The 27,145-nt window shown below is 44.3% G+C and overlaps 1 protein-coding gene across 1 annotated transcript; it reads right to left on the bottom strand.

Annotated features, from left to right (window-relative positions):
- Window positions 1–806: 806 nt before the first annotated feature.
- LOC136371322 (protein argonaute-3) lies at window positions 807–25,661 on the bottom strand. The gene is made up of 19 exons (XM_066335373.1): window positions 25,451–25,661; window positions 18,699–18,870; window positions 17,552–17,672; window positions 16,770–16,978; window positions 15,469–15,605; window positions 13,225–13,359; window positions 10,990–11,077; window positions 10,712–10,859; window positions 10,299–10,418; window positions 9,699–9,821; window positions 9,388–9,521; window positions 8,441–8,625; window positions 8,009–8,168; window positions 7,271–7,361; window positions 6,276–6,470; window positions 5,824–5,958; window positions 5,153–5,254; window positions 3,903–4,102; window positions 807–2,894 (listed from the first exon to the last, which is right to left on the bottom strand). Exons 1-19 carry the CDS (start codon window positions 25,467–25,469, stop codon window positions 2,786–2,788), a joined length of 2,583 nt encoding a protein of 860 aa, XP_066191470.1. The 5' UTR covers window positions 25,470–25,661; the 3' UTR covers window positions 807–2,785.
- Between the last annotated feature and the right edge of the window lie 1,484 nt (window positions 25,662–27,145).

Genomic DNA, 27,145 nt, shown 5'->3' with positions numbered 1-27,145 from the left:
CACATGAAAACCAGGTACAACGTTACCTTGACAACTGAAGTCACTTTGCCAATGAAGTTTCTTTAGTTTTTGGTGAAAGTATTGAGCAAAAAAGCTTCTCAGATCCGAGTCACTGAGCGTGGGCAGGATGAGGAGCAGCTTTGAAAGGAGAGCTAGAAGGCTTTGTAAAAAGGAATTTTCAGCTAAATGCCAGAAGTCCACAAGAACTCTTTGTAAAACAGGGTTTTTAAAAAAAAAAAAAAAAAAAAAAAGGTTCTCTGTTTCAAAAGAAATTTCTGTATAAAGCTTAAACTGAACCTTTTACAAAGGGCACTGCTACTTCGAGAGCTTTAGGAGAAAAAGTGTCAGGTCACAGACTGGGAAAAAACATCTGAGAGACTCACTGAGAAATCACCTCGCTCAAAGGACTCTGTTGCACCCCTCTCCCTGCACCAGGTGTGTCCAAAGGCACTCACAGGGACAGGGCACTCCAAATTGGGACCCCCCTGGCTCCGGGGGTCCCCAACCCCTCGGGGCCTGCTGAGCCCCCCAGCTCCCCTCTGAGCACCCCCAGCCACACCCACCACCCCCACCACTGTTTCCAGTGCAATTTTAGCTTTGCCAAGTTCATCTTTTACATTATTTTCCTTGATTTTGAGAGATAAAATAGCTATCTACACCAGCTGTTAGTAAAGCTCTTGCAGACAGTGTTGTGAACAGCACTACGGACATTTCCATACAATATACAAAACGCACAAAATACAGTACTTGGTTTTTCTGGCAGAAAAAAGGGGGGTTCATGCCTGGTGAAGCAAAATGGGCTCAGATTTTAGGCTCAAAATACAGTATATTGGCAAACAGCGGATTTGGTGAGAACAAGGAGAGAAGCTACTTAGACCAACCAGGTTTTCATGTGAGAGCAGGTGGAGGTCGGGAGGGCTGGGATCACAGCAATGCCCATACAAACAGCTGCAGTAAATATACTATGAACCAGTGCAAATAAAAACAGTCAAAAATGCAGTTCACGAGTTTACAAAGTGCAAAACTCCCCAGTCCCCTCGTTGAATTAACGCTCGTCTCTGACATCTTAAACATTGGTTTTAAAGTGGAATGAAAGAGTCCCATTGGTTTGTTTCACATTTCGGTGATTTAACATGTTAGAACTATCCCAGCCCTCATTATTTGCAAAGTGAAATGAAGTTACCAATAACTTAATTTTAAAAGGAAAGTCACTATCAAAGAGGAAAAAAGCCTAAAAACTTTTATTAATTCCAGACATTTTACTGATGTCAAATAGGTTTAACTAAGCATGTAAAAACTGAGATCTTAATACAAAACCCTGTCCATTTAATTCAAATATGCTCCACATTTCAAAGCCAAAAATAAGGCCAATTCCTTTGTTAAATCAAAAGACTGCAGCGACAAGTAAAGCTTGCAGAAGTCTAGAAGCATTTTTTGTATTTTTTTTTGATTTAAAAAAGGAAAATTCAAGATTCCTTCTGACTATAAAACTTTCCTTTCAAAATTAAGGCTTTTACTTTGTCCTTTTAAAATCCTGGAGGTGTCCATTCTCCCACAGTCCGTGGTACAGACACTGCTTCAGTACAGCTCAATGGACACAGTTTTTCTTTAGAATGCTTATTGCACTAAAAGATAGCAAAACAAGTTGTCAGTTTCTTTTTTTTAAAAATAAACATGATTACATTTCTAAAAAATAAAAGTTGATGTTGACCATATGTTCTGTAATAATTAAATTAAAGCATTATTATTACTCTAATAAATATAAAAGAAACAAAAGGAAGCTAAACTTCAAAACACACATACATATGAATCACATTAAGGTGTGAGAGGCAGCAAGTAAAGTAGCAGGTTTCTTTTTTTTCCAAAAAGACCTTAGCTCTAAAGTTTCAGTTCTGGTGGTTACTGTATGTCATCCCAGAAAACCTGGGACATCAGATCTCACGTGAAGCTTCAAGAGATTTGACTTGCCAGATAGGAAAAAATTGAAACTTTTGGACTAGGTAAAACAGCAGCTTTAGTAAATTCCCCCAGGGAGCAAGAAGAGTTGGGTCACTACTGCCTGCACATGAACCACAAGCTTCTTGGATTGCTTTTGAAAGGGAACTCTTGGAGCTGAGAACTCCAAAGCTGTGAGAAAAGACACAAAGGCAGCCGTTGGCTAAATTAGGTTCAAATTATTGGATTAGTGTGCAAAACATCTTCCCCCCTTCACTGTATCCTAGCTAGTGCTGTACATTCCAATGCACTTGGATATGTTCACATTCGAATGCTCGATGGCAATACTGAGAGAAAGATTCCTCAACGCATGGGGGTTAAAACACTTATTTTCTTTTTTGCACACTTCCCTTCTCCAAACAATCACTGTGATTGTTCCTAAAAGATGGTTTGTTTTTTTGTTTTAAATTACACAATAGATTTTAGTTTATTATTACTATTTTTTTTTTTTTGCAACAATAGTTGTGCTGCCGAGCAACTTGAGGTAAAGGCAGAAGAGGGTTAAACTACGAGAAATAATAATTAAAAAAAAAATGATGGCGGTGCTTCCCACGGGAGCCCGCCCCAAAAAAGCAGTTGGCTGGTTTCATATTGCATAATAGTGCTGTGTTCCTGGATGAAGTAAACAATCTTCCTCGTGTCAATTTAAGGGTGAGCCTCTCGCCCCTGCACAGCGTCAGCTCCAGCACGATGGGAGGCACAGCCCCTAAACCAACCCCCTGGAAACATACATTGTATGTGGCTTAAGTTCTCAGTTCTCCTCTCCGTGAGTGTCTCCCGGGTCATTGACTTAAGCGAAGTACATCGTGCGTAAGGTGTCTTGGTGAATCTGTACAGCCTTCGCCAGGGCCTGCGGGTCTCGCCCGTTGCTCTGTCCTGACACGTGGCTCCCTTCAGCACTGCAGGGAACGAGGGAGAGACAGGCAGGGCTGTAAATTGTATTAATTTGGATCAAAAAGCTGCTTTCGCATCTCTTTGACAGAATCACTGAGGTTGGAAATGACCTCTAAGATCGAGTCCAACCTGTGAGCGATCCCAACCTCACCACCCAGCCCAGAGCACCGAGTGCCATGTGCAGTAGCTGTTGAACACCTGCAAGGATGGGGATTCCACCACCTCCCTGGGCAGCCCCTTCCAATGCCTGACCACCCTTTCCACGGAGAAATTCCACCTGATGTCCAATCTGACCCTCTCCTGGCACAGCATGAGGCTGTTTCCCCTTGACTTGTCTCTTGTTCCCTGGAAGCCCAACCAGCCCTGGCTGCACCCTCTTGTCAGGGAGTTGTAGAGACTGAGAAGGTCCCACCTGAGCCTCCTTTTCTCCAGGCTGAGACCCCCAGCTGCTACCCACAGGACTGACTCGCCAGACCCTTCACCAACACAGCACCAGTGACAGAACTGGACACTGAGAAATATCAACTCTCGTATTCATCCGGCAACCTTGAGGCTTTTGACAAATGTCTTCACCATGGCTGCTCAGCTTGCTCATCTAAAAATAAGCCTTTTATGAATACATTGATGGCTTGAAGGTTAGAAAATATTTCTGATGTACAGCGCTAGATAAGTGGAAGCACTTAACATTTCGTTCATTCATGAACTACTCTGATCCTGAAGCAAAAAAATTAAATCCGTGGCGTGATTCCCTCAGACCACAACAAAATCATAACAAAACACTTCAGTAACTGAATTCTTTAAATCTGAGTGTTACTCAGTAGAATCCTCCAACCCACTCTGGTCTGACGCAGAGCAGCAGCAGCCAGGAGTGATGATCTTAACATCAGTCCTAGAGGCAACAAAAACTAAGTGCACGACCAGCAGGAATCACCCGCCGTCAAGGTGGCTTTAGGCCTGACAGCAGAGGAGGAGCAGTGAGGGGAACTAACCCCTGAGCACAGGCTGTGATTTACCTGTCGTGTTCCTTGTCCACGAGGTGGTAGCGTGCTCTGAATGCCACCAGGTGAGCGTAGTAGGCGGGCGCGGGGATGGAGACGGAGCGGGTGCAGCGCACGTACGTGTGGCACAGCTGGTACGTCAGCAGCTGCAGCTCGTCTGCTGTGAAGCAGTTGTCATCCCACAGCACGTGGTAGTGGGAGGGACGGCTGGTTCCCTGCAGAGATGGACATGGAGGGTCACTTCTCTGGGTTTCCATTGACAAGGCAGGTTTTGATGTTCAGAAAAGGTCAGGTTATCTAGTGTGAACTCCTACGTGACAGCAGCCAAACAAGCTCAGTTTTATGTCAGGCCTAAATGTATTTAAAGACGAGTAAGTCTAACACACACAAGATTACATCACTCTGAATGTTCTTGCTTGGATAAAACCCCTTCTACATAACCCTCAGTGATCAGCATCTGCTCTCAACATGACTAAAACACAATTAGAGCACCTTTTACCTACCTTGAATTAAATTCTTTCTCAAAGATAAACATTCCAGAGAAATAACCAGTGCTTCTACATCCTTCCAGTTCCTGAGCACTCTAACTGCAAGTATTAACACTGGAAACTCAAATCTTACAGTGCACCTGAATTGGGTAAATTGTTGTGCTTTAGCCAAGCTACAAATCTCTCTTTTTATAACAAACATATCTGAAGGATCAATTTAGTTGAGGTTCTTTATGCCTTGCTCTATTAAGCACAATGAGCTGCAACTACACCCAGCATTTCTGCCTCAACTTTGATACAATTGTTTTTCTAAGGGGCCAAAAACCAGCTTTCTCAGACACAGAGTAAAGGTTGACAAAAAACCCACTGAAATTATTCAAAACTGGAAAAGAAGTCAACCAGCCAACCTAAACAAAACTGATGACAATGTGGTCAGACTCACATGATAAAAATTTAAAGAGCAAATTTTTTTGTCACATTTTAACCAGTAGCCTGATAGAAGTTGAAATTTTTCTTTCAGAATGTTACAAAATAAAGTCACCTCTTTAAAAATCAAACTTTAAGAAGCACCACTTGCCATTAGTGCAAATTTAAATGCGCAGCAGAGACCACCTCTTAAGCAAATAATTCTCTAAGTCCCACAAAAATGTTTTATCTCAGATAAAACACACCTAAAAGAACATTTCCCTGCTAAATAACTGTTTGTAAACAGGTGTCACAGAAAGGAGAAAAACAACATGTTCTAAATTCACATTTACTTAAACAAAGCAACCGTACCTGTATTCCAGCATGGCTACAGAGGTAAAAATCAAACTCGTAGGGGTGTGTAATGTCTGTATCTACAGTTGTCCCAGCTGGAATATTTCCACTTCGTCCAACCTAGAGAAGAGGTTTGGTAAGTGCAGCCTCAGCTGTTTATACAGCTCAACTGTAATGAAAAATACAAGTTTCTATTCACCACTGGCAAGGTTTCGGCACATGAAGTGCCACAAAACTGTATGGAATGTGCCACTACATCAGCCTTGGAGGTTTGACAAGGACACTGGATGGCTCTTCAGCACCTTACACAACACTGCACCTCCAGCACATCAGAACTTTCCAGCTCAGACTGAACAGCTACACAGACATTTGTATTTAGAATTGTCAGCTTCAGTTTGGATTGACTAACTCAGAAAAAAGGTTCCACCATTTTGTACTTTCTCTTATTAGAACTGCTGGAGATTGGTCCTGAGTAGTTACATGGACTTCAGCTCTAATGTGATGTTGTGGGGGTTTTGAACATACTTAAGGTCAATGATTTTTCAATTTGGGGCCCCATTTTATCAAATCAACACTTCCTGCATGCACATTCAACCAGATGGACAGAAGCCCACACTAATATTTTCTCCAGCAGCCTAAAAGCTGGACATGAAGCTTTCCCAAAAGGCTCCTCAGAGGGCAGTGATTACCCTTTCCGTTCTGTCAGCACAGAACAGCCGTGTATGATGTCGTTTTTGCACCACGATGTAGGTTATTCCAGGCTGGTAATCCTTCTCCAAACTGATGCAGGCTTCTCTAATGGCCAGCAGCTCATAATACAAAACCTACAAGCACAAGAACAGAAGAATTTAGGTTTCCCTTCCACTGTATTCTACACACAACACCTACTAACTGGTGTAGTTAACAGTAGGCACAGAGCTGGTAATACTGGAAAATACTTAGAGGTACATGATTCCCCAGACTTGAAGACTTCTCCTTCCCACACAGGAAAACAGCTGCAATCCTTCTTGCCCAACAAGATTAAGAAATTCTCTCCTTAAAAGCCTCAATTATTTTGTGTAAATGTAAAGCAACTCCAGCAATACAAAACAAGATCTGCACCTACTACAGAATCTTTCAAGAAACCCACAACTGAACCAACCTGTCGGAACTGTCCCTCAGAGACCCCGTCCCTGTAGAAGATGATACGGGTGGGCTTGAACCGTGTTGATTTGTAGAACTGGATGAGCAGCTCCCTGACCATGGAGGCCAGGTCCTGGATGATCTCCTGCCGGGGCCGCTGGACCCTCACCGTGGCACAGTACCGGCTGGGATGAGCATCCATGCTGCCTACAACCTGTGGGGAAGAGTGCAGCAGGGAAGGCTTCAAGCTCAAATCTATGCCAAAACAATTAAAAACAAAAGAGCCAAGTGTGGCCAAGTACAAGATGTTTGTGGTAAACAACAATCAGAGTAACACTTTCAGCAGGAACTTGTACTTGGTACAGGTTTAACACCTTTTGCCCCCAAGCATCCTGAAATGCACCTGCAGAATTTGGCTTCTCACTAAGGCACATTTTTATAATCCAGAGAGACATTTTTCTGTGACGTTTTCTCACCTTTTACACTGAGAAAAACCTCAGCTTCCCTTAGTTACTTTAAACACAGATGCAGTTTTCATAACTGCAGACAATGACAACTAAAATACAATGGGGATCATATAGAAGAGGACTGACCAAGCCTCCAATCACCACCTTGAGTTCCTGGACTGCATCAACACAGAAGATAAGAAATATCAAAAACATTTCTGCCAAACCAGGCCTTTAATTACACTTTTCTCCTTTAAAAAGACAAAAAATGTTACTAGCTAACATCACCTAGCTGTGTTATTTCCTTGAGACTACTTCTGCAGAATTATATTATTTAACAATGCCATTTTACCTCGATTTAAAAATTAAAGAGCTAAGGAACCACTGTGAAGCATCAAGCCGTTTTTTTCTTTTAAATACAAAATTTTTAGTACCACTGGGAATGTGAACAAAGAACTGGCATAAGCCCTGAAAGATACCTGATACAGACATAGTCCATGAGTTACATTTCCTATTCTAACATTTACACAGGATGAAAAAAACACCATATAAATTTAATAAAACTTACAGCAGCAATAGAAGGCTTCTTTCCATCTCCAGCTGGAGGGTGAGTGACATCAGCTCCCAAAAAGATCACTGGCTGCTGGAACACAGAAGGTCTTCAAAAAGAAAAAAGTGCTAAGTCACACTCATAGCTGAAGAGCTGCCACAAGGTCATTGCTCACCGTGGGGGTTGTTTCTGTCTCAGCCTTATCAGGTACCCGGGCCAAGGCTCAACAATGGGATCTTTGTGCATAAGAGGTGAACTTGGAACCCTCTCCAGCAGAGCCCAAAACAGACTGCAAACACACTGTCAGAACTGGGGCATGATTGTGGTGGGGACCAGCCCCAGGGCTTCAGTGGAGTGGCACAGCCAGGGGCTTCAGAGGCCCCATGTGGGCCTGGGGGTCCCCTGGGCACCACTGAGCTATGGCACCAGCATACACATTATACTGCTCTCCAGGACTGGAGCAGCAGGAAGGTCTTACACTGCCTTTAAAATATTCTTCCTCACGCAACTGTTCCTCATTTCAACTTTGATAGTGATCAGACATTTGACAAGAACCTTGGCTGAAGACCTAATGCACAAGCCAACCACCACGCTGAGCCTGTACTGGAAGGAATTTAATTCTACTTCAAACACCACATACTATTATCAGAACAATATTTTAACTTAAAACTTGGCCACATTTAAATTTTGAGTGCTAAGTAGCAAATGTAACCACATCTGTTAAAAGCAAACCCAACGCAGTCTCCAGAGTCTTACCGTTGATGAGGTACAAGGATGTTGTTGATTCCTCCTAGTTTAACATTAATCTTCAGGCACAGATTTGAGAGGGTCTGTGGAGATGTTTTAATGACGTTCTTGACCTGAACACACTGTGTGGCCATTCCCAACAGCGTGTCTCCCACGCGCTTCACCTCCGCTGGGAAGCAAATACAAGGAGACAACTTGAGTCCATTTGAGGTTATTGCTGCATTTTGATCTTAGATAAGTCACAACAATTCCAGTGTACGTACTCTGCAGTAACTTCTAACTTATCTGCATACTCAGATATGCTTCCAATTTATTTTCAGACACAAAACAGTGGTTTCTAATGCCTAAAGGATTGTTCTGAGTAATTTTTAACATACATTGGCAGCAGATTTCTCCAAATGATACCTGACCGAACAGGTAAAGACAGAGGTGTGCCCTTACCATACACAGGTGTCTTCCCTGGCAGGATGACAATGATGAGCTGGAGCCCTGAATAGGTGTTCTTGAGGTGTCTGAACATGGGCTCCACGCTGTCTGCACCCTGGGCATACTTGCAGAAGCAGGGCTGGCCCTGGATCGGCATCCCGGCGTCCTTGGAGATCTTGCGCAGCTGGTCTGTGAAACCCCTGCAAGATGAGAAGATTTTTGGATTTTTGCAGTAGCAACAGTGCACAACAACCAAAGCACAAAGGGACAGAACCATCAAAGGAGGATGGTTCCAAAGAGCTTTTAAAGCAGCATTCAAAAAACATTTGTTATGGGAAGGCTGTACAACTGTGAAACACCACAGGCCAGAAAGGGCTAAAACACAGTCTAGACACCTTCAGTATTTTGTTCAAGATGTCAGAAGGGACTATATACTGTGACAGAAGGTCATCACTTGTGACAGCTGTTAGGAGCACGAAAGGACAAGGCAGGCTAGCAGGAGGTCAAGCAGGAAAGCTTCTACTTTATTTTTCTGACTCCATATATATACAGATTTACAAACAGGCCAAGATTGGCTACACAGGTAGCCACCTCTTCGACCTCATTGGTGAACATCACCATCAATCATCTTTCTCCTCCCAGAGGAGAATTATGTAAACCAAAGATATGGTTTCTATAAACACACAGTTTACTTGAAGCTGCATGAGAAGGAAATGCAAACAGTGCAATAGAAAAGCAGGTGAACTTGAGGCAACAATATACAGTGATAGTTACAGGACAAACACTCCACAGTGTGCCCAGTACAGTGTTTTGACTGTAGCTTCCAGCATGGAAGCAAACCAGCCTGGATTCTCCTCCTAACATCTCACATTAAACCCAGGTACAATGCTCATTGTAACCCTACATTCATGTTTCACTCCATTAAGAGAACAGTCTAAAGCCTGAACCACAACATGCCTTACTTCAGAATTTCTTCTCTGCACTGTCTCTGTGTTGCAAAGCAAGCTATGGCCCACATCTTGATCTCCACTCCAGTGTGGAACTGTTTCCCTCGCATGTCCCACACGCCGTGGCTTGGTGTTGCCACGGTTCGATTCTGGGGAAACAAAAAGCAACAGACACTGAGGTGACTAAAAAAAGAAGCAGCCGGTGCTATTTGCAGTTTCAGGAAAACAAAGAAGAGTTTATTATTCAAAATCTGATCCCTGCAAAGTCAAAGGGTACAGGAAATCACTCCTCAAAATGGAAACCAGAGGAAAAGCCAAAGCCTCACCCGTCCTCCGTACTGCAGCATCGGGGCTGGGAGCACACGTCCTGTCACATGGGCCATCTCATCCCTCACTTTGAACTGGAACTCTTGCACAAACGGATCTGCATCATAATTTGCACTTCTCACCTAGGAAAGATTTCTCCATGTTACAGAAGTATCTGATTATAATCCATATAATAAAGCATAGGCTAACAGGAACATTGCAGAAGTGTTCATACAACAATTTAATTGAAAAACGCTCCTGCTCAACACTATCAACCCAAATGGAAACAATTACTACCATGAGATATATTGGATGAGATGGTTTCTGTTTCCTTCATTATTCAAGTGCTCATTTGCAGTTTGTTCATTCAAAAGCTTTTTTTTAAGATTTCCTCACAGCAAATTAAATGTAGAGGTATAATGCAAAAGCCTGTACTATGGACTCATGCTATTGTTGTAGGCCATTTAAAACTAATTATTTAAATAAAATATTTTTAGGAAGTAGATAGAATCTTTTGAATTTAAAGGAGGAATGAAAAGACTAAGAAGTTTTGCATGGATGTAATCCAGCCCAGTGTCACTCTGAGCAGTGTCCCACAGAGCTGGAATTGGGGCACTCACCAGTCTGCTGATCTCCTCCTGCCTGTCTGGGGCAGACCTGGCTGTTGCTTTTATCATGGTCGATGTCTGATTGTCTGTCAGCTTCTTGATGCACCTCTGGCCAGCCACGATGTTACACACCTGCAGGGGAAATCAGAAGCATTAATTCACTCCAGAAGCACTCAGATCACACCACACTACACACATGACACTATAATCCACAATCCCAACATGTTTGAGCAACTGCCTGTTCTTTCTTGTACTTCTACACTTTAAAGCACTTTAGGATGCGGACAGTCTTCAGTGAAATTAAAGAGTGATGAACATGTAAATCTGTAAATACACTTGTATTGCAAAGAGCATAGATTCCTAATGTTTTACAAATTAATAGAACCCACCTAAACCCAGCTGATCTATCAGAGTAAGGCTCTTACTTCTAAAGGCAGGTAGGTGTGTTTTTGTTCCTGTCCCACTTGCAGACAAGGAAGGTGAGGATATTTCAGCTGGAGGTTGTATTTCTCTCTGAAATACTGTGCTACTGTCCTCTCCACAGTCTGGCCATTTTCTAGCTGTAAAGGAAAGCTGAGAAGACAGAAATTTTAGTAAAATACTAGTTGTCAACTAACATCACCCCAAAATTAACAAAATATCAGGTCCTGTTACTCAGTGTGAAACTATCACACATTTCATGCTCTGACAAAAAGCCTCTTACGTTTGATGACTTGCAGGCCGCCTCGTCACATTACAGACACGGTACTTCCTTCTCATTGTCCCACAGTGAGTCACTTCTACCTTTAGACCTGCATAAAAGCATCAAGAAAACTGATGCCATAACTACAGAAATGTGTATACAGGAGATACAGGGTTTCAAATGATAGAACGTAACAGCTTTGGGGTCAGCATCGAATAGCACAAACATAACAAATTATTATTCTCTAAACATTTTTATTTTCATTTTCATTTGAGTTCTGACTAATCTTGATTGCTATCCTCAGAAAGTAATAATGATGCAGAATATTTAATGTTCAGTGTCTTCTGAATTTCATTTAACAGTTTCATTTAAAAAGCACTGACTGGACTCAGACAGCAGTTTTCATCATGTCCTCATGTTCTCATTCTCAATCTTGTAAATTTCTCCAAACTATCAGTTCCAATGTAATTGAAATTAAAAGCACAAAACCAGTTTTTTTACTTTATCGTCTTTCTCCCCAGCTTTTGTGTCCACATTCAGCCTGTAATTTTCTTTAATTTCACTGACCAAGTTTAACTTTGCATTTTGAGCATCCTGTCTCGAAGCACCCAGCCTACACACCAGAGCCTCCAGACTTATCTCTGCCCACGATAATCATGACAGTGGCAGCTCTGGGGGCTGTTGCTGTGACTGTGCACACACTGTGCTGTTCACACAGAGCAGCCTCAACATCTGCTGGGAGCACTGAGCTTATCACACGAGGGCTGCACAGCACAGACACAGCAAGCTGCTGTCTTTCCCCAGCCCCACAGGACACAAAGCAGCTAAAAACAGAGCCTTGGTACTCAAAGGATTCACCTCCAGTAGTAAAGTCTAATATTAGTGAAGTCTAGTAGTAAACACCTTTGAGAGAGCAATTGGATGGCTCGCCCTGTTATTTGTGTGGATTGTGGACCACTGACTGAACACCCACCCAAAATCAGGTCCCCAGGTACCAGAACCAGACTGTGTTTAGTTTACTGGGGACACAGACATCACAAAGAAGCACTGACTGTGCCTCCTTGCTCCCTGACAACACTAATTGCATCAAGAACATCAGTATTACTCAGAGGACGGCACAGTCAAAAATAAACCACCACTGCCCTGACACGGCATTAAGAGAAAATAGAGAAAAGAAACCATGGGGCACGGTGACCACAGACAAGGGCTGATGAACAGAGATATCTGGAACCCATGCCCTGCTCTGTCATTACTCTGCTGTGACACTATCAAGGCAGTGCCCTCCCTCAGCGCTGCTCACACACAGCCAGCTCTAATGCAGGGCTTGTTTTGCTGTACATGGTCATGTCCTGGCTCAAGCTCTCAGATCCTACAGCAGCAAAGACAAGTCTGAGAGCAAAGGGATAACTTTCAATACTTTCTGACTATGGTAACAGAGCCTCTGAGGCACCTGAGATCAAGCAGAGGCAGTTTCTTAATCTCCAGTGTCCTGCCCTAAAGAATGAAGACTGGCAGATGTAGAAGGGGGCATGTTAGGACTAGCACAAAATAATTCCTCTAAGTCTTTTTTCAGTCATGACTCTTCTGTGAGCACATCCCTTTATGACTACAGTTCAAATTTACTTTTTAGTTGCCCAGTATTTCAGTAGAGTCTAATCTTGCATTAAGTTTAAGAGCTGAGCTGCTTCATGGCTTTTCCCTCTGCAAATTACACTGGAACGAAGGATATGGGAAAACACAAACCCAAGTAGCATATATGGAGTGAAACCACTCAAACCAGCAGCTTATGCAATTCCTTTGGAATGGAATTTGGCCTTCAGCTCCAAGTGGTACTTGCTTTTCCACAAGGCAGTTATTAGAATTCACTCAAACAACTCACTTTCAAAGAATCAATGTTAGCCTTGAAATCAATGTTCACTTTGCCACAGCACTGAAACAGCAGGAGCCCACACACAATTCCAGGTGGCCTCAGGGACCCTGGGTTAGGAGAGGTTGGCATCAGCCATTTACCTCTGCTCAGGCAATGAACAACATGCTCCCTCTTTCCCTCTAAGCCACTGGGAATGTTTTTCAGCTCCCATTTCCGCAGAGCCGCGTTGTTTCTCTCAGGATTAGAGCCGCACACATGGAAACCACAATTCTCTTGGCAGATCCAGGCCCTTCTGATGCATGTTAACCAGGCTTCCAGTTAAAACAATTTCCTTAGAATTACCTTTACTGTGTTACCTGGGACAAAACCGACTCATTTCTACTCACCCTTTATCTCTTTGGTGAATTTTACTCGATGAGAATCAGTCAGAGGTCTTGGTTGTTCATCAATATTATGAATGTCAAGGACTTCACACATGAACTGAATTACGGGTTGTGCTTTGTAGAAGGCAGTGGCAGAAACTACGAAGAGCAAAATATTAAGTGTAAAAAAACCCCAGTCAAGGTATTGTGAAGCAGTTCATACATCAGTATTTCTTAGAATTCCACATCAACCTCAGGCACATTTAGAAACTGAACAGCAAGTTCTGCGATGTAAAATATCAAAAAGCCAGCAGTGACACATCTGCCCCCAGTACAGTCATCCTGCTACTACCTGGAATTTCAGGGGTTTGAAAGGGTTTTTCCCCCAGAGAACATTTGTTTCTAGAGAGCTGCAATGCCCCAGAGAGATATTCTCTTTCACCTCTGTATGAAGCTGCAGGGATAGTGTCAGAGCTAATACCTCTCTACCACAGAGTTTTGAATATTAAAAGCTAACATAATTCAACATGCAATATAATTTTGTCAAATACACAATCTGCTCAATTACTGAAATAATATCTGGTGTAGACATGAGCACTATTTTGACTATGCACACGTTGTGTTGATGTAGTGGGGAATGCAACCCTTGATCTATTCAAATCTCTTACCCTCCTCACATGCTAATGACACAATCACTTCAAGGAACAATATCCTGATTTGAAGCAAGACAACTGACTTATTCCATGCAAGGAAGAACATAAATTACCTTCTTGACAAAGTTATAAGCAACTGAAACAACACCTTTGGCAGGAAAGGTGAAGTGGGATGAGAGAGCTCAGACACAAACTGTTCCACACGTTAAAAACTTTAAATGGCAACAACAGGAAAGAAATACTCAACAAGCATTTATCAGTTTTCCAGATCTCATGTACCAAACCTGCCACACATCTGTGCTCATACAACCCAACATTCTTCAGATATGTGTCATTTGAGCAGCCTACCAACCTCACATGATGCATTAGCCAACACCTCCAGATGCCTGAGATTGCTCTAGATTTCTGAGTGACCCCAAATCCTCACTCTCCCCACCCTGGCAGTGTGTGGGTTGTCTCCCACAGCAACACTTTCATGGAGAACCTCATCCAAATCCAAATAAACAACAGAAAAACGTCCAATGATGGGATTTTAAGACAATTTCACAGCCTCAAATCAGGAAACAGAACAACAGCTCTGTGAATCACCACTTACAAAGGGCTTAAAATTCCTCATTCACAGGAAGGACTGAAAAACTTCTACTCCAAGAGTTACTACTACATTTGCTAATGCTGGTAGAGAAAAACTTGCCTCACAAAGTAACAGCACAGTACATCATCAATTGAGGTAAATTCATCCTCTTCTCCTACCTGAACTGCAGTTCTCTCAGTACCTTGCATATAGATACCAGCACTGTTTTTTTCTGGGACAGGTTGAGATTTTTACATTCATTTTTTAAACCACAGCTGCTGCTAGAAAGGCAATTTTACAAGAACACACTGTGTGACTCCAGTCACACAAGAATCACCCACAATTTATGCAAACCAGAACACATGGACTTGCAAATTTTCAGCAAGACAGCTCAACATCTGCAATATTTTATTATGCTCCAAGACAGATGCTAAACACAACCTGACTTGGAGTGCTCAGTGTAGAGCAAGACAATCTACCTTGGGTTTAAAAAGCATTTCAAAGACAGTGAGAACTGAATGTGAATCAGATAAAACCTCAGGCAGCACCTGCACTTCCACCACTGAAACTTTTCAATGAGGGTTTTACAACTAAGTGGAGTCAAGTGCTCACAGGACGCGGGCGTCTGACACAGGCACCAGTCGATCTCAGATCCATTCATCTGGGACTCAACACTGTGCTGCAGAGCTCATGCTTTTGCATAAGAAAGCTCATCCCAATCAGCCCTATTCAGAGAAGTGTCTGGAGTATGTTTTACAGAGTTTTCTTGGAAGTACTGAGCACCACTCACTGTGTACAGCTGCACAGAGACGCAGCACAGGCAACCCGCTTCTGTCACTGAGGATGCACCAGTACTGAAATTAAGCAGGAAAACAAGCCCTGTGCAATTCCTTCTTATGTAGGGACACTTGTTTTTATACAGCAGCTGAATTTCTGCTCAAACATTGACATGAGGACAAATGCAAGGAAGAAAAAGACTAGAATTTCTAGGTAGCCTTTGCCATATGCGTCTGGTCTGAATCTCTGCCCTGAATTTCCACTTACCATCGATGTTGAGCATCATTTTCCACATGGCAGGTCGGACCGACTGATGGAACCCAAACCAGACCTCCCTGCCCCCTCCCAGGGGGTGGTCATAGCCTTCTGGAGCTGAGAAGAAGGAGCGGCCCACAGGGGTGTACCTGGTGAAACAGGTGGCCACACATTTATGTTCTTGCTTTCCAAACGTAAAATTTATGTAACAAACATTATAACACACAGCATTATTATTTTTTGGCATTTTGTGCACCAGCAATCTGTGCCAAGAAGCAAGTATAAACAAAATACCCTGAATGCTTCTATTTCTATTGCAATGCTTTTAAATTTAGACAAAAACATTTACTATTTTTAGCAATGCATGAACCACTTTCAGTTTTTACAACAAATCAAGAACTAAGTGAACTTACCCTTCCTGATCTTCTGCTTCAAAAAAGTGGAATCTCCACCACAGTAGAGTCTGTTTAACAGCCTTGTCTATACTGGCCTGACTCTTAAATCCTAGTTTTCCTATTTCATAGGGAACTTCTGAAGACAAGATACATTGAGAGAAGCAAAAACTATGAGGGAAACAAAGAACTAGAGGAAATGATGTTTCCCTCACAGGTAGAAAACAGCTGCTCCTGAGCCTCCACACCTCCTGTTCTGTAGTGTACAGGCATTAGTACAGAGCTTAACAACTTCAGATCTGGGGAAGCTGAGGAACACTGGATTCCACAAAACCACAGGGCACTTTTTTAAGAGACAGCTACACGCAGTGAAACCTATCAGAGCAAAGCCATTGTGCTGCCTAAAGCCAACAAACTTCAAAAGTAACTTTCATTGATCACCAAATCTAGCAAAATTAGCCTTTTCTAAATTTCAGCGTTCCGAGACAAAGTAAGAAATATGTGACTTTATTAGGACGGGTACCTGGTCCCTGTCACGTATTTCAGACATGAGAAGTGTGCACTGGTGACACTGTATCAATGGATTAAAGACTCATGCTTTTCATAGGCACTGCATCACTTGGCTCAAGCAGAGCAGAACCAGGACAGCAGTGCTACAGCTCACTGGAACCTCTCAGCATTTCAATGAAGACCTATTATAAATGCCTGCTGCTTCTTGATCTTTTCCAACACGCACATCACCTGCTCTGCCTACAGAAACACTTGTACAGGATTGGCAACAAGCTCCCCAGTTCAGCTCACCAGCTGTGCTGCAAAGGGGAACGAGCAGTTTCTCTTTTCACCTGTGAAGAAATGGGGATGAAGGTCTCCCAGTGGGGATACTTCAGGTAAAGACAGACTGCAGGAAGACAGTGAACCTACTTCATGGAGGGGAGGTGTCGTAGCACCACATCGACAGCATGAACAGGGTTAGTGCTGATAGGTTTGTCTAGTTCCAGAGGCTCAGGCAAGGTTCTTCCTGTCAAAACTTCATGCAGCAAGTGCCAGCTCACCCGAGAAACAAACTTTATTGACACTTTGAAGGGACGATCTTTTCCACCTTCTCCGGGTAGTGTCACATCCAAATCCACCTGGGAAGGGGAGAGAAGAAAGAAATAAAAAGCAGCTTTTTAATCTGGAGGCTCGTAGCCTTGAGATTCCACTCCTTCCCATAACTGGGCCAAAGACTCAAAAACTCATAAACTGAAGACACAACACAATTGATGAAAGTACATTATCAAATACACAAAGTGAAGAGAACTGGGCCCTGATCAAGCAGAAGAGGATAATATAACTTTTTGTCACCTCAAATCATAAAGCAATACATTCTAGAAAAACTCTGACTTGTTTTTTCAATTCATCACAAGATCCTGTGTTACAGTCTGTAAAATGAAATGTTTTAATACATTTTGCTGTAGAAAGGAGCTACTAAATTCTGCAGGAAGTTCTGAATGCAACCGTTACGTGAACATTTACACACACTAGAATTTGCAGGAAATAGATCAGAAGGACTCAGTTTCAGTACAGATACTGTAAGATACTTCCACTTTTTCTGAAATCTTTATATTTAGATTTATATTTAGAATATTCAGCAATATTTAAAGTTGGGTTTTTTCCTCCCCTATGAAGCTGCTACCAATACAACGTCTTCCCAGTCATCTTACCCCAGTAGTGGCCACAGGAAGTGGATTGGCCGTATAGAGGCTTCTTTTCCCATCATAAACTGGTCTACGGTCGCCAAATATTGTCACTTTAAAATGCTGCACCATAGAGTCCACCACGTCCCTGCAAAAGGGGATATTTACATTGAAAATGTTTCTGAAGAAGGATCAGACCCCAGCTGGCTCCCACTCCCCGGTGTTTTGCTGAAGTAGTTGCAATAAACAATACTTGAGTGAATTATAAACACCCACTGCTGTTTCAAAAGGTGCTTCACATACTTTAAATAAATAAACACTGTCGAATAAATGCAAATGCTCAAATACTGGGGAATATTGGTACTGAAGTAATTTCAGAAATTCCTAGAAATGACCAAGGCCTTTGCATCATCTTTATTATGGATAGCAAGGTCACTGTTACCTTTGAAAAAACCCACAAAGTGATAATGTGAAAAAACAGCAAAAAACCCCCAACAGGAAGCTCTGCTAGTTCATTGTACTGCCTGCAGCAACGTTTATCTGCTCCTCAACTGATGACAGTTTTGAATTCTGCCTACGCTGGTTATAAACATGAGATGGCCTAACAAAAAAGGCTCGGCTTTAAGGTCCTTAATAATCTGAGTTTCTACAAAATCATGTAAAAGCCTGATCCAATTTGCACACAATTATATTTGCCTCCCTTGTTTTATTATAAATTGATGGCAATAAAGATTAACCTGACACAAGCACTGAAATTACACTTGAAAAACCATCATGAAATTTTCAGCTTATACAAAAACGCTTCTCAATGCAAGCAGTGGATAAAAAGAGACTTTTGGAACACCTCCAACTGTAACAGGCCTTTGAGATCTGAATTCTTTGGGAGGTCTTGGTGTTTCAGTGGCACAGAATGGAAACACTTTACTTCAGCAAGTGCAAACCAGCCTTCCTGTACAGCAGCAGGTACCACGTCCTGGCCAGGCAATATAAAGCCAATGTACTTCAGGAAGATGATAAATATTGACTTCCTCTTCAAGCTGACTTCCTCTGAAAGCAGCACTTTCACCTCTCAGCTGGGATGTGGGGAAAAGGAAAGAAATTCTCCCTTTCACAGCTCTTGATGTTACTCAACATTCCCATTGGTGTGATTTACAAGACAAAAGTATCTTCTCACCTGTTCACCCTCCGAGGACACTTATCTGGTTTGATATCCACCTCATAGAGGTAGACATCAATCTTTGGGATTTCAACTTGGAAGCAGTTGGCCAGCAGTTTAATGGGTTTGCCCATGGTGCCATAGCCGGGACGTCTGGGCACCATGAGCAGGGGCTGTGCCCCCACGGGTCCTGCCAAGGAAAAATCCCACAGATTAGGACAAAAGCACGACAGACAATCCTCTGAACCAATTCCCAGGACAAGCAGCTGGGCACCAGCACACTCGAGGAAAGGAAATCAGCTCTCTCCAACAGCATGCTGCCCGTGAAATTCCAAACAAATGCTTGCCCATTCTTAATCCTTAAGCCTCCACCTACATCTGGACTGTTCTCTTACTCATGAGCTTCAGCAATCAGCATGAATAAAATCAGGTTTTGTTTAGGAGATTTCCTAAAAAAACCCAACCAAAAATCGAAAACAAAAACAAAAAGAAAAAAAAAACCCAAAAACTCAAACCCTTAAACAAAAACTACCCCAAAAATAAGACAAAGTTTTACAAGTCTTTTCTGAACAGCCTGGTAATAACCAAGTGGCTGCAGAGTACAAAAATACAGAAGTAGCTCTAGACTGATGGACAGGATTTGAGATAAACTCTTCATTTCAGTGCCAATATCACCTTAGTCTTGGAAGACAGATTATTCTTGAACTTTGCTGGCTGAAGATGGATGAAGAGTAAGACCATTACCTCCCATCTAACTGCTTCCATAAAGCCAATTTGCCAGAGGAGTAAAGACTCAGATTAAGACAGGATTGTAAAACTCTTGATTCCTTGTAGGCTAGACAAGAATACCCCAAACTGCTCAGAGAAACATCCAAATCTGCACTGAGATAAGTATTTTGAAAAGTAGCTAAAATACCTGCCCAGATTTGTTCCAATCTCATCCATTTAATTTGCTTTGCATAATTTAGGTGAGAACCCTCCAGTTAAGATTTGCATTACTCATGCCTTACAAACCAAACACAGTAGTAAACATAGCCCATTTCCCAGAATTTCTACTGGTATTTCCACTTAAAAACACCTCTTTCCAGTTAAGAAACAACAACCAACCCAAAATGCTTGGTAGCCTGAGTTCTAAGAAGTTACTCGTGGTACAAATGTCCTGATTTACAGAGCATTCAAGTGAGGTAGTGCAAAGTTCTCCCCTCTCCTCCTACTCGGTGACGCAGGCAGCGATTCCAGCCCACTCGTTTTCATAGCAGAGTTAAAATGTCAAGTGCTGGGTAAAATGTTTTTTATTTTCCTTTTGATTAATCTCCATAATTTCTCAAAAAACCCCTGTATTATCTTGAAGAAAATCACGTCCTGAGAACAGGTGAACATCAATGCCAAGTTCCTCTGTAACATTTGTCTGGCTCTACCCAGAAAACTACTGAAAAATTCTGAGCGAGGCTGGCTTGGAGCCACGAGATAAAACAAAACAGAAACCAAGAAGCATCATTTAAAACCCGCTCACAGACTCTGCTTATGCAAAACTTGTTCCAAGCATCTGCTCTCTTCAACTTTTCCTTCATTTTAATACTCTCACACGAGTAAAAGCAGCCCTAGAATTTACTCCAGCTATATTCGCAAAATTATAAGCATAAGCAAAAAAGAAGTTACTACTGAACATTTGAGTGGTGTAAACAAGTCAACAGTTCATTTTAATATTCTGAAGACATACACAGCATAGTTTATATTTAGTTCCTATCTGTAGGAAAGGCTAACAAAACTGCTGAAATAAAGATAACATTAAAAAGGTTCTTTTAGTCTGGTCAGCCTTGTGTGTCACGCTCATCCTGGAAGAAGTTAGAACCCAGATTTTGGCAAATAGGAATTAAGTGACCAATAAATGAATCAGAAGTGCAGGTCCAGACACTGTTCAGGTGCAATTTAAAAAAATTCAGCCATTTTGCTATTACTGTGTGAATCATATGCTGCCTTGGACAATTGAAGTTAAAAACACGAGTGTGCCAGTACTGCCCAAATACAGGAGCACTCACTCAGAAGACCCTGCTTTCAAGAGACACTGACTTGCCAGAATCTGTTGTCAAAGTCTTGTGTCAGTGGCTTCAAAGCTGTGACTCAAACCCCAATAAAACACAAATAAGCAGCGACGCTCTGGGGATGGTTCTGCCGCCGAATCTATCGGTGACTCACCCAACCTCATGCCTAAGTCCTGTGTCAAGCCCGTGGAAATAAACACACAAACCAAAAATATTCAAAGTACTATTATTCTACAGAGTACAAGATGCCCGAGTGGCAGATCCTTTCCTTCAAGTGCTTTTTAACCATTGCAAAAACAAAGTGGGTCAAGGCTCAAAAACCTCTCCCAAAGCAGCAGCACTGTGAGGCCTCCTCCACAGAGGATGGAGCAGCTCCTCATTGCTTCCAGAGAGTTCTGCACTGCTCAGCTGCCCACAGGTTTGAGAGGAGAAACCTCTTTGTGTTAAAGAAACCAATAGACCCTGCCATTACAGCACCAGGTATGTACATACCATAGAATCATGTAATGGTTTGGGTTGGAAGGGACCTTAAAGGTCATTGCATATCCATCCCCTGTCACGGGCAGGGACACTTTCCACTACCCCAGGTTGCTCCAAGCCCCATCCAACCTGGCCTTGGACACTTCCAGGGATGGGGCAGCCACAGCTTCTCTGGGTAACCTGTGCCAGGGTCTCCCCACCCTCACAGGGAAGAATTTTTTCCCAATATCCCATCTATCCCTGCCCTCTGGCAGTGGGAAGCCATTCCCCCTGCCACTCCAGCTCTCGTAAATAGTCCCTCTTCATCTTTCTTGTAGGCTCCCTTCAGATATATGCCTAGCATTTTCTTAAAGATCCAAGGAAAATCCCCAAACCAAGTCTGTTCAGTGTGATAGAGCAGAGATCAATTCATAAACCCAGCTAAGCAAAGTCCTCTGCACTAAAACTCAACTGATTTATAACAGAAAACAATGAACACGCAAACAAGAACTAAAACTGGTGTCTCAGATTCTTGGAAGGCTTTTGTGCAGCAAAGGAGCACGTCTCAAGATCATGGAATGGTCTGACTTGGAAGGGACCTTAAAGCTCCCCCACTTCCACTGTGGAAGTCTCTCTAATGGTTCAAACGAGCTCTGAGTGAGAATCTTTTCTTCCATGGAAGTATCGATGTTCCAATCAAGCTTAAACACAGCCAAAAGGGACAGCGATTCCTCGGCAGCCCAGCCAGCACACGGACACGTCTGGCCTGCATCCAAACACTGGCTGCACCTACCTAGCAACCAGAGAAGCCCTGTCGGAATAAAGCCTGAACACAACGAGCAGGAGCTCAGAAACCTGCAAATGCTTCCAACAGACCATTGTACGAAAAACTGCAGCTTCTGGCACACGCGACGTTTTTACAGAATGAAGAAAAACCCTCATCTCCAGCAGGATGCTAATAGGAAATGCAGATTTCCTTACAGAAAGGGCCACGCTCACTGAGCTTCCAGAAAAAAATTATCCTCTTTCCCACCGTGGCTTCAGCATTATAAAGCCAAACTGTATTAACAGAGATAACTTAGTAGTTTTATTTTTGTTTATAGAATGATTCTAAATCCAACTGGATGGGTGCTGGAACAGCTCAAAACACATCATCAAGGCCTGAGCAGGTAAATGCAACTTATTCTGGCTCAGGAACACGAGGTAGATTTGTGGAACTGATCCCAGCCTCAGGCTGGAGCTGCACCGGGGAGAGCAAGAGCTCTCCATGGAGGGGGAAAAAATAAAAGATTCCCTTTCACAGGGCCCCTGGCCTCTACTCAGAGGCCCAGCCTGTGGAGCTCTATGAAAATCTTATCACTAGCAAAAAATAACCTAATTCTGGACTAAAAAAAAAAATAAATAAAAATAGAGAAGATTTGATTCAAACGTCGGTTTCAACGATCGAGCTCCGTCTGCCAGAAATCATGAATTGCCTCATTTCTGTCACTCGGCCTTGCTGGGTGGCATTACATTATTTATGAGTAATGCAATCCACGTTTTCTAAACATTCCTCCTTGCAATTTGGGGTTGGGGTTTTTTCAAGGTTTCAGATACTAAGTCATGTTCAAACTCATTTTGATGCCGTGCTCTGCGACTGCCAACTGTACAAGCAAACACCGGTGTGGTAACTCATTCTGGCCCAATGGATTTACAGAAAACACACTGAAGTGTTTGGGGAGAATTTAAAAGACAATCAATGTTTCTGAACCATTAAAAAAATCTAAATACAAAAAGCTTTAAGCCTAAAAAAGCAGCTTATATGCACATAGTGAAGTTAATACCCAATTGCTCTGGGAGAAGAGAATGTGCCAGCCCACACAAACCCTGCAGAGTTTTCCCTGGAAGGTATTTCCACAGACCAAAATCAGGAAGGTAAAAATTAGCTCAAGAAATACTCCGACACCTTCATCCCTGAGGAAATAAAGCTCTGAGGATGAAACAATTTGTAAAGTTCATACTGTGAGTCAAACAACTTCCACAGCAACTCCAGAGGAAATCTGCCACTGTATCTCACAGTGGAATAACTTTTGAAGGCAACTATGAATCACCCCCTTCCCTGCTCTACCACACCCACAAAAACAGGACTTTTAAGGGGCCTCCCAAATCACTACTCCGAATAAGAGAGAGAGAAAAGCCTCTTCTCGGGATTTTCTCTACCTAAAGTTTGTATGGAGAATAAACAGAATATTAGGGATGCCTGCAGTGCTTCATTAAAAACGGAAATAAAAAAAACCCCAATCCAACACAATATAACACTTCTAACACAAAAAGCTGTGAGTTTTCAAGGAACAACGTAGGCCATGGAAATGAAGACAGTGAGCACTGATAGAACTTGGTTACACCACAGAACATCCCCTGTTGGTTGAGTCTCCCAGCCTTTTGGAAATTTACTGAACATTCTCCTGGTGGAAGTATAATCCCTGATCTGTGCTGAGAGCAGCTTTTCCTTCACTTTTCCCACTGAACATTTTATTGCTGTTCCTCAGTTTGGTTTCACCACAACTCATGCCCTGAGCAGCCACCTTCACATCCTGCTCCTGCTTTCAATGATCAAATTCCACGGACCAGGAGAGCCACAATACTTCCAGATTCCTTAGACTAAGCCTCTCACACAAACAGGACATCACACACAGCACTGCTTCACCCAAGATGTCCTGGCACACGCTTCCACGCTTTACTCCAGGGATACTCACGCACCAATCTTTATTCCCCTCTCTGTTGATTTTATCCCATGTTTTCCCTTCATGCACAGAAAACAAAGCACAATCTCAGTGTCTTTCTCTCTTTCGTGACAGAGCTTTAATCCTCATTTGTTTCACCAAGGATGGTTTGTGTCCTCCTGTTCCAACACCCCGAGACGTGGAATATGAACACTGCACTTAACATTTCCCTCATCGCAGAGCAGACATAGGAAGAACCATCCATCGTGCTGGACACTGCCCAAATCCACAAAGAACACTCTGCAGCAGCTTTGCTAAAACCCAACATATTGCCGCCTAACAACAGGTACATTCAATCCAAAGGAAAATTAAACCATTTACGGGTTCCTCTTGCAAATCTGTTTATCTACAATTGCACCAGGTTATAATTAGAGTTTATTTAACACCGTGTAAGAGAGCACCATATGAATTCCACCAGATTGTTAAAATCCTGCATCTCAAAGTATTCTCAACCCATCACAACCTCAAGCCAGGCAACAGCTAAGGTAGGGAGTTTTTCCAGCCAAATCCATCATTGTCCTTAAATCTCCAAGTATGTTAGGAAAGGCTCTCCATATGGAGATGGGAAGGCACATTTTGTATTGACACCTTCAGTCTCAGCCCTGTATTTTCACCACCTGCGGTACCTATTCAAGTGACAGACACAGAACTCCAGGTGGCTTTGGACAGTCCCTTCGCCATCAAGGTACAGCCAGGGAACTGCTGATCAAACACTGCCCAACCCTCCTCCGCTCTTCTGCCAAACTCGGAATAAATTATCTTGAAAAACTGAAACTGAACTTCCCTCTCCAACCCTCAAAACCCATTTAAACCACAAAGCTGATAAATACTGAGCACGTGCTTTCCGGCAATAAGATCAAACGGCCAAAATGTGAAGATTTTCAGAGAACCACAGAACGATTGGAGTTGGAAGATACCTTAAAGCCCATCCCATTCCACCTCCTGCCATGAGCAGGGACACCTTCCACTAGCCCAGGTTATTCCAAGGTCCGTCCAACCCGGCCTTGAACACTACCCAGGGATGGGCAGCCACAGCTTCTCTGGGCAGTTACCACCTCGGAATGATTATTGTGAAGCAGCACACCCAAAGGCGCAGGAATTAGCCCTAAAACTCAGCGTGCTGACACACAGGGGCCAAACACCGGGGTGTGCCCAGCAGGAGCTGCCCGAGGGAGCGCTGCCCGGTGCCGCCGGGCTCTGCGGGTCCGGCCCGCGGGCACCGGCACGGCGCGGGTTACGCAAGCCGGGCACACCGGTTATGAAATACCGACAATTCTTCCTCCACCTCCGGCACGGGAAGCTGGGCACGGAGAGGCTCGGCCCCGGCTCTGCCCGGTACCGGGGCCTTGCCCCCGGGGCTCAGCTCCTCCCGCCCGATCCCTCACGGGATGGGCTCGGCCCGGCCGCTGCCCCGCGGCACCGGGGCGGGCACCGGGAGCTGAAGGGGGGAGGATGGCGCGGGGAGCCCGTTCCCGACCCCGCCGGGCCCCGCCGGGCCCGCGCTCACCTGCGCTGCCGATTTCCATTCATGGAGCTTGGGGCGCAGCCGCTCGGGGCTGCGGCGGCCGGCTCGGGGCTGCGCTGGGCGGCGGTTCCTCCGCCGCGCTCCCGCCTGGGCCGCTCCCGGCGCCGCTCCCGGTGCCGCTCCCGGAATTCCCGGCGCTCCCGCCGGCCCGGTGCCGCTCCCGGCGGTCCCGGCCCCTCACGCGGCGGCGGAGGCGGAAGTGGCGTGGCCGCCCCGCAGCCCCGGCTCGCGCGGCCGCTCCCGCCCCGCCGCGCGCGCGCCCCGCAGCCGGAAATCCCGCCCGCGCTTCCCCTGCCCCCGCGCGCGCCCCTTCCTTTCCGGGGGAAGGGGAAGCGCCGCCGGAAGCGGGCGGGGCGCGAGCCGGCGCGGTTGCCACGGCAACAGCGGGGAATGGGGGAGAGGCGGGAAAGGCGGCGGGAAGTGGCGGGGCCCTCAGGGCCGCGGGAGCGCTGAGGGATTCCCGGCGCCTGCCCTGGAGCGGGAAGGATGGAGCCGGGACACCGGCACCGCCCGCGCCGGGAAAGCACAGCTCTAGCCCGCTGGGAGTCATAGCAGAAGCACCGGAGGGTTCTTGCCGACCCCGCAGTGGTGTGGTGTTTCAGTACAACGCGTTATGTCTGCGGCGTTTTCTCCCTGCCGCCGCAGCTGCCGTGTGCGGCGGCTTCCAGCCCGATCCCCAGTGAACTCAGCTGATGTCTTCTGAATCCTCAGTAAACCCGGCAGAAGCAGCCCCACGCCCTGGCCCCGGTGACGCCCGTGTTCCCATCCGCGGGACACGGACACGGCCCGCACGCTGCCCCCGCTCCGGGCTGCGGGACCTGGAACACGCGGAAAGGAGCCCGAGGCTGGTCAGGCCCTGAACCCAGGGAATGGTTACGGCCCCGACCCTGCCAGAGCTCGGGGAGCGTTTGGACAACGCTCTCAGCACAGGGTGGGATTGTCGGGTTGTCTCTGCAGGGCCAGGCAATGGACTGGGTGATCCATGTGGATCCCTTCCAATTTAAAGATATTCCATGATTCATGATTTGGTGATTCACTGTATCAACATAAATTCAGAGCTTATGCTTGGCCTGTTCTCATTTTTTGAGACTTTTTTAGCGATGTTCAGTACAACTCCATAACGGATTTGTTACACAAACTGGCACCAAACAAGCAGAGGGGTGAAAGGGGCAAATGGCAAATTAGAATGTGACAGACGCAACAGGCTCAGTGCAGGGTCAGGCAGTGACACTTTTATTTCCTCTGCCCTCAGAAGATCACTTATCCAAGTGGGTTTGAACCTGCTACTCATTGTGAAGAAACAACATCGCTTTTTCTGGTAGTGAGAGGGGCCCTTCCCCTGGGAAACAACAAGGAAGGTACTAAAGAACTGGAATTGTGGACCAACAGAAGTTAAAAGATCCATAATCCAAATTTCAGGGTCATTATTAAGAATTGCCATCCTGAAGATTCCCAGCTGAATTAGTCTTTAAAAGCATAAATTTAGTTTTCAGGTAAGTGACACAGTAAGGATTTAAAACCCATGCAAATTAAAGGGTAACCGACTAGATTATTTCCTTAACTGAAATTGGGAGTGGGAAACGTGATCCCCAGGATGAAGCAGATCCGTGGGAGAGAGGCATCTCTGCAAACCCACATCACTCAGGGGTAGCACATCTGGTCCTACAGCTCGGGCAC

Source organism: Sylvia atricapilla, chromosome 24 (assembly GCF_009819655.1).
Source record: "Sylvia atricapilla isolate bSylAtr1 chromosome 24, bSylAtr1.pri, whole genome shotgun sequence".
Classification (NCBI taxonomy): Eukaryota; Metazoa; Chordata; class Aves; order Passeriformes; family Sylviidae; genus Sylvia; species Sylvia atricapilla.
The sequence above is the reverse complement of the archived record's forward strand: the minus strand, read 5'-3'. Positions and strand labels throughout refer to the sequence as shown.

Coding starts and splice junctions, on each gene's coding strand:
- LOC136371322 (XM_066335373.1), bottom strand. Junction 8,626..9,387: donor TGCAGAGAAGAAATTCTGAA/GTAAGGCATGTT, acceptor CTCATCTTGCAG/GGGTTTCACAGACCAGCTGC. Junction 4,103..5,152: donor GTAGCCATGCTGGAATACAG/GTACGGTTGCTT, acceptor CCATCTCTGCAG/GGAACCAGCCGTCCCTCCCA.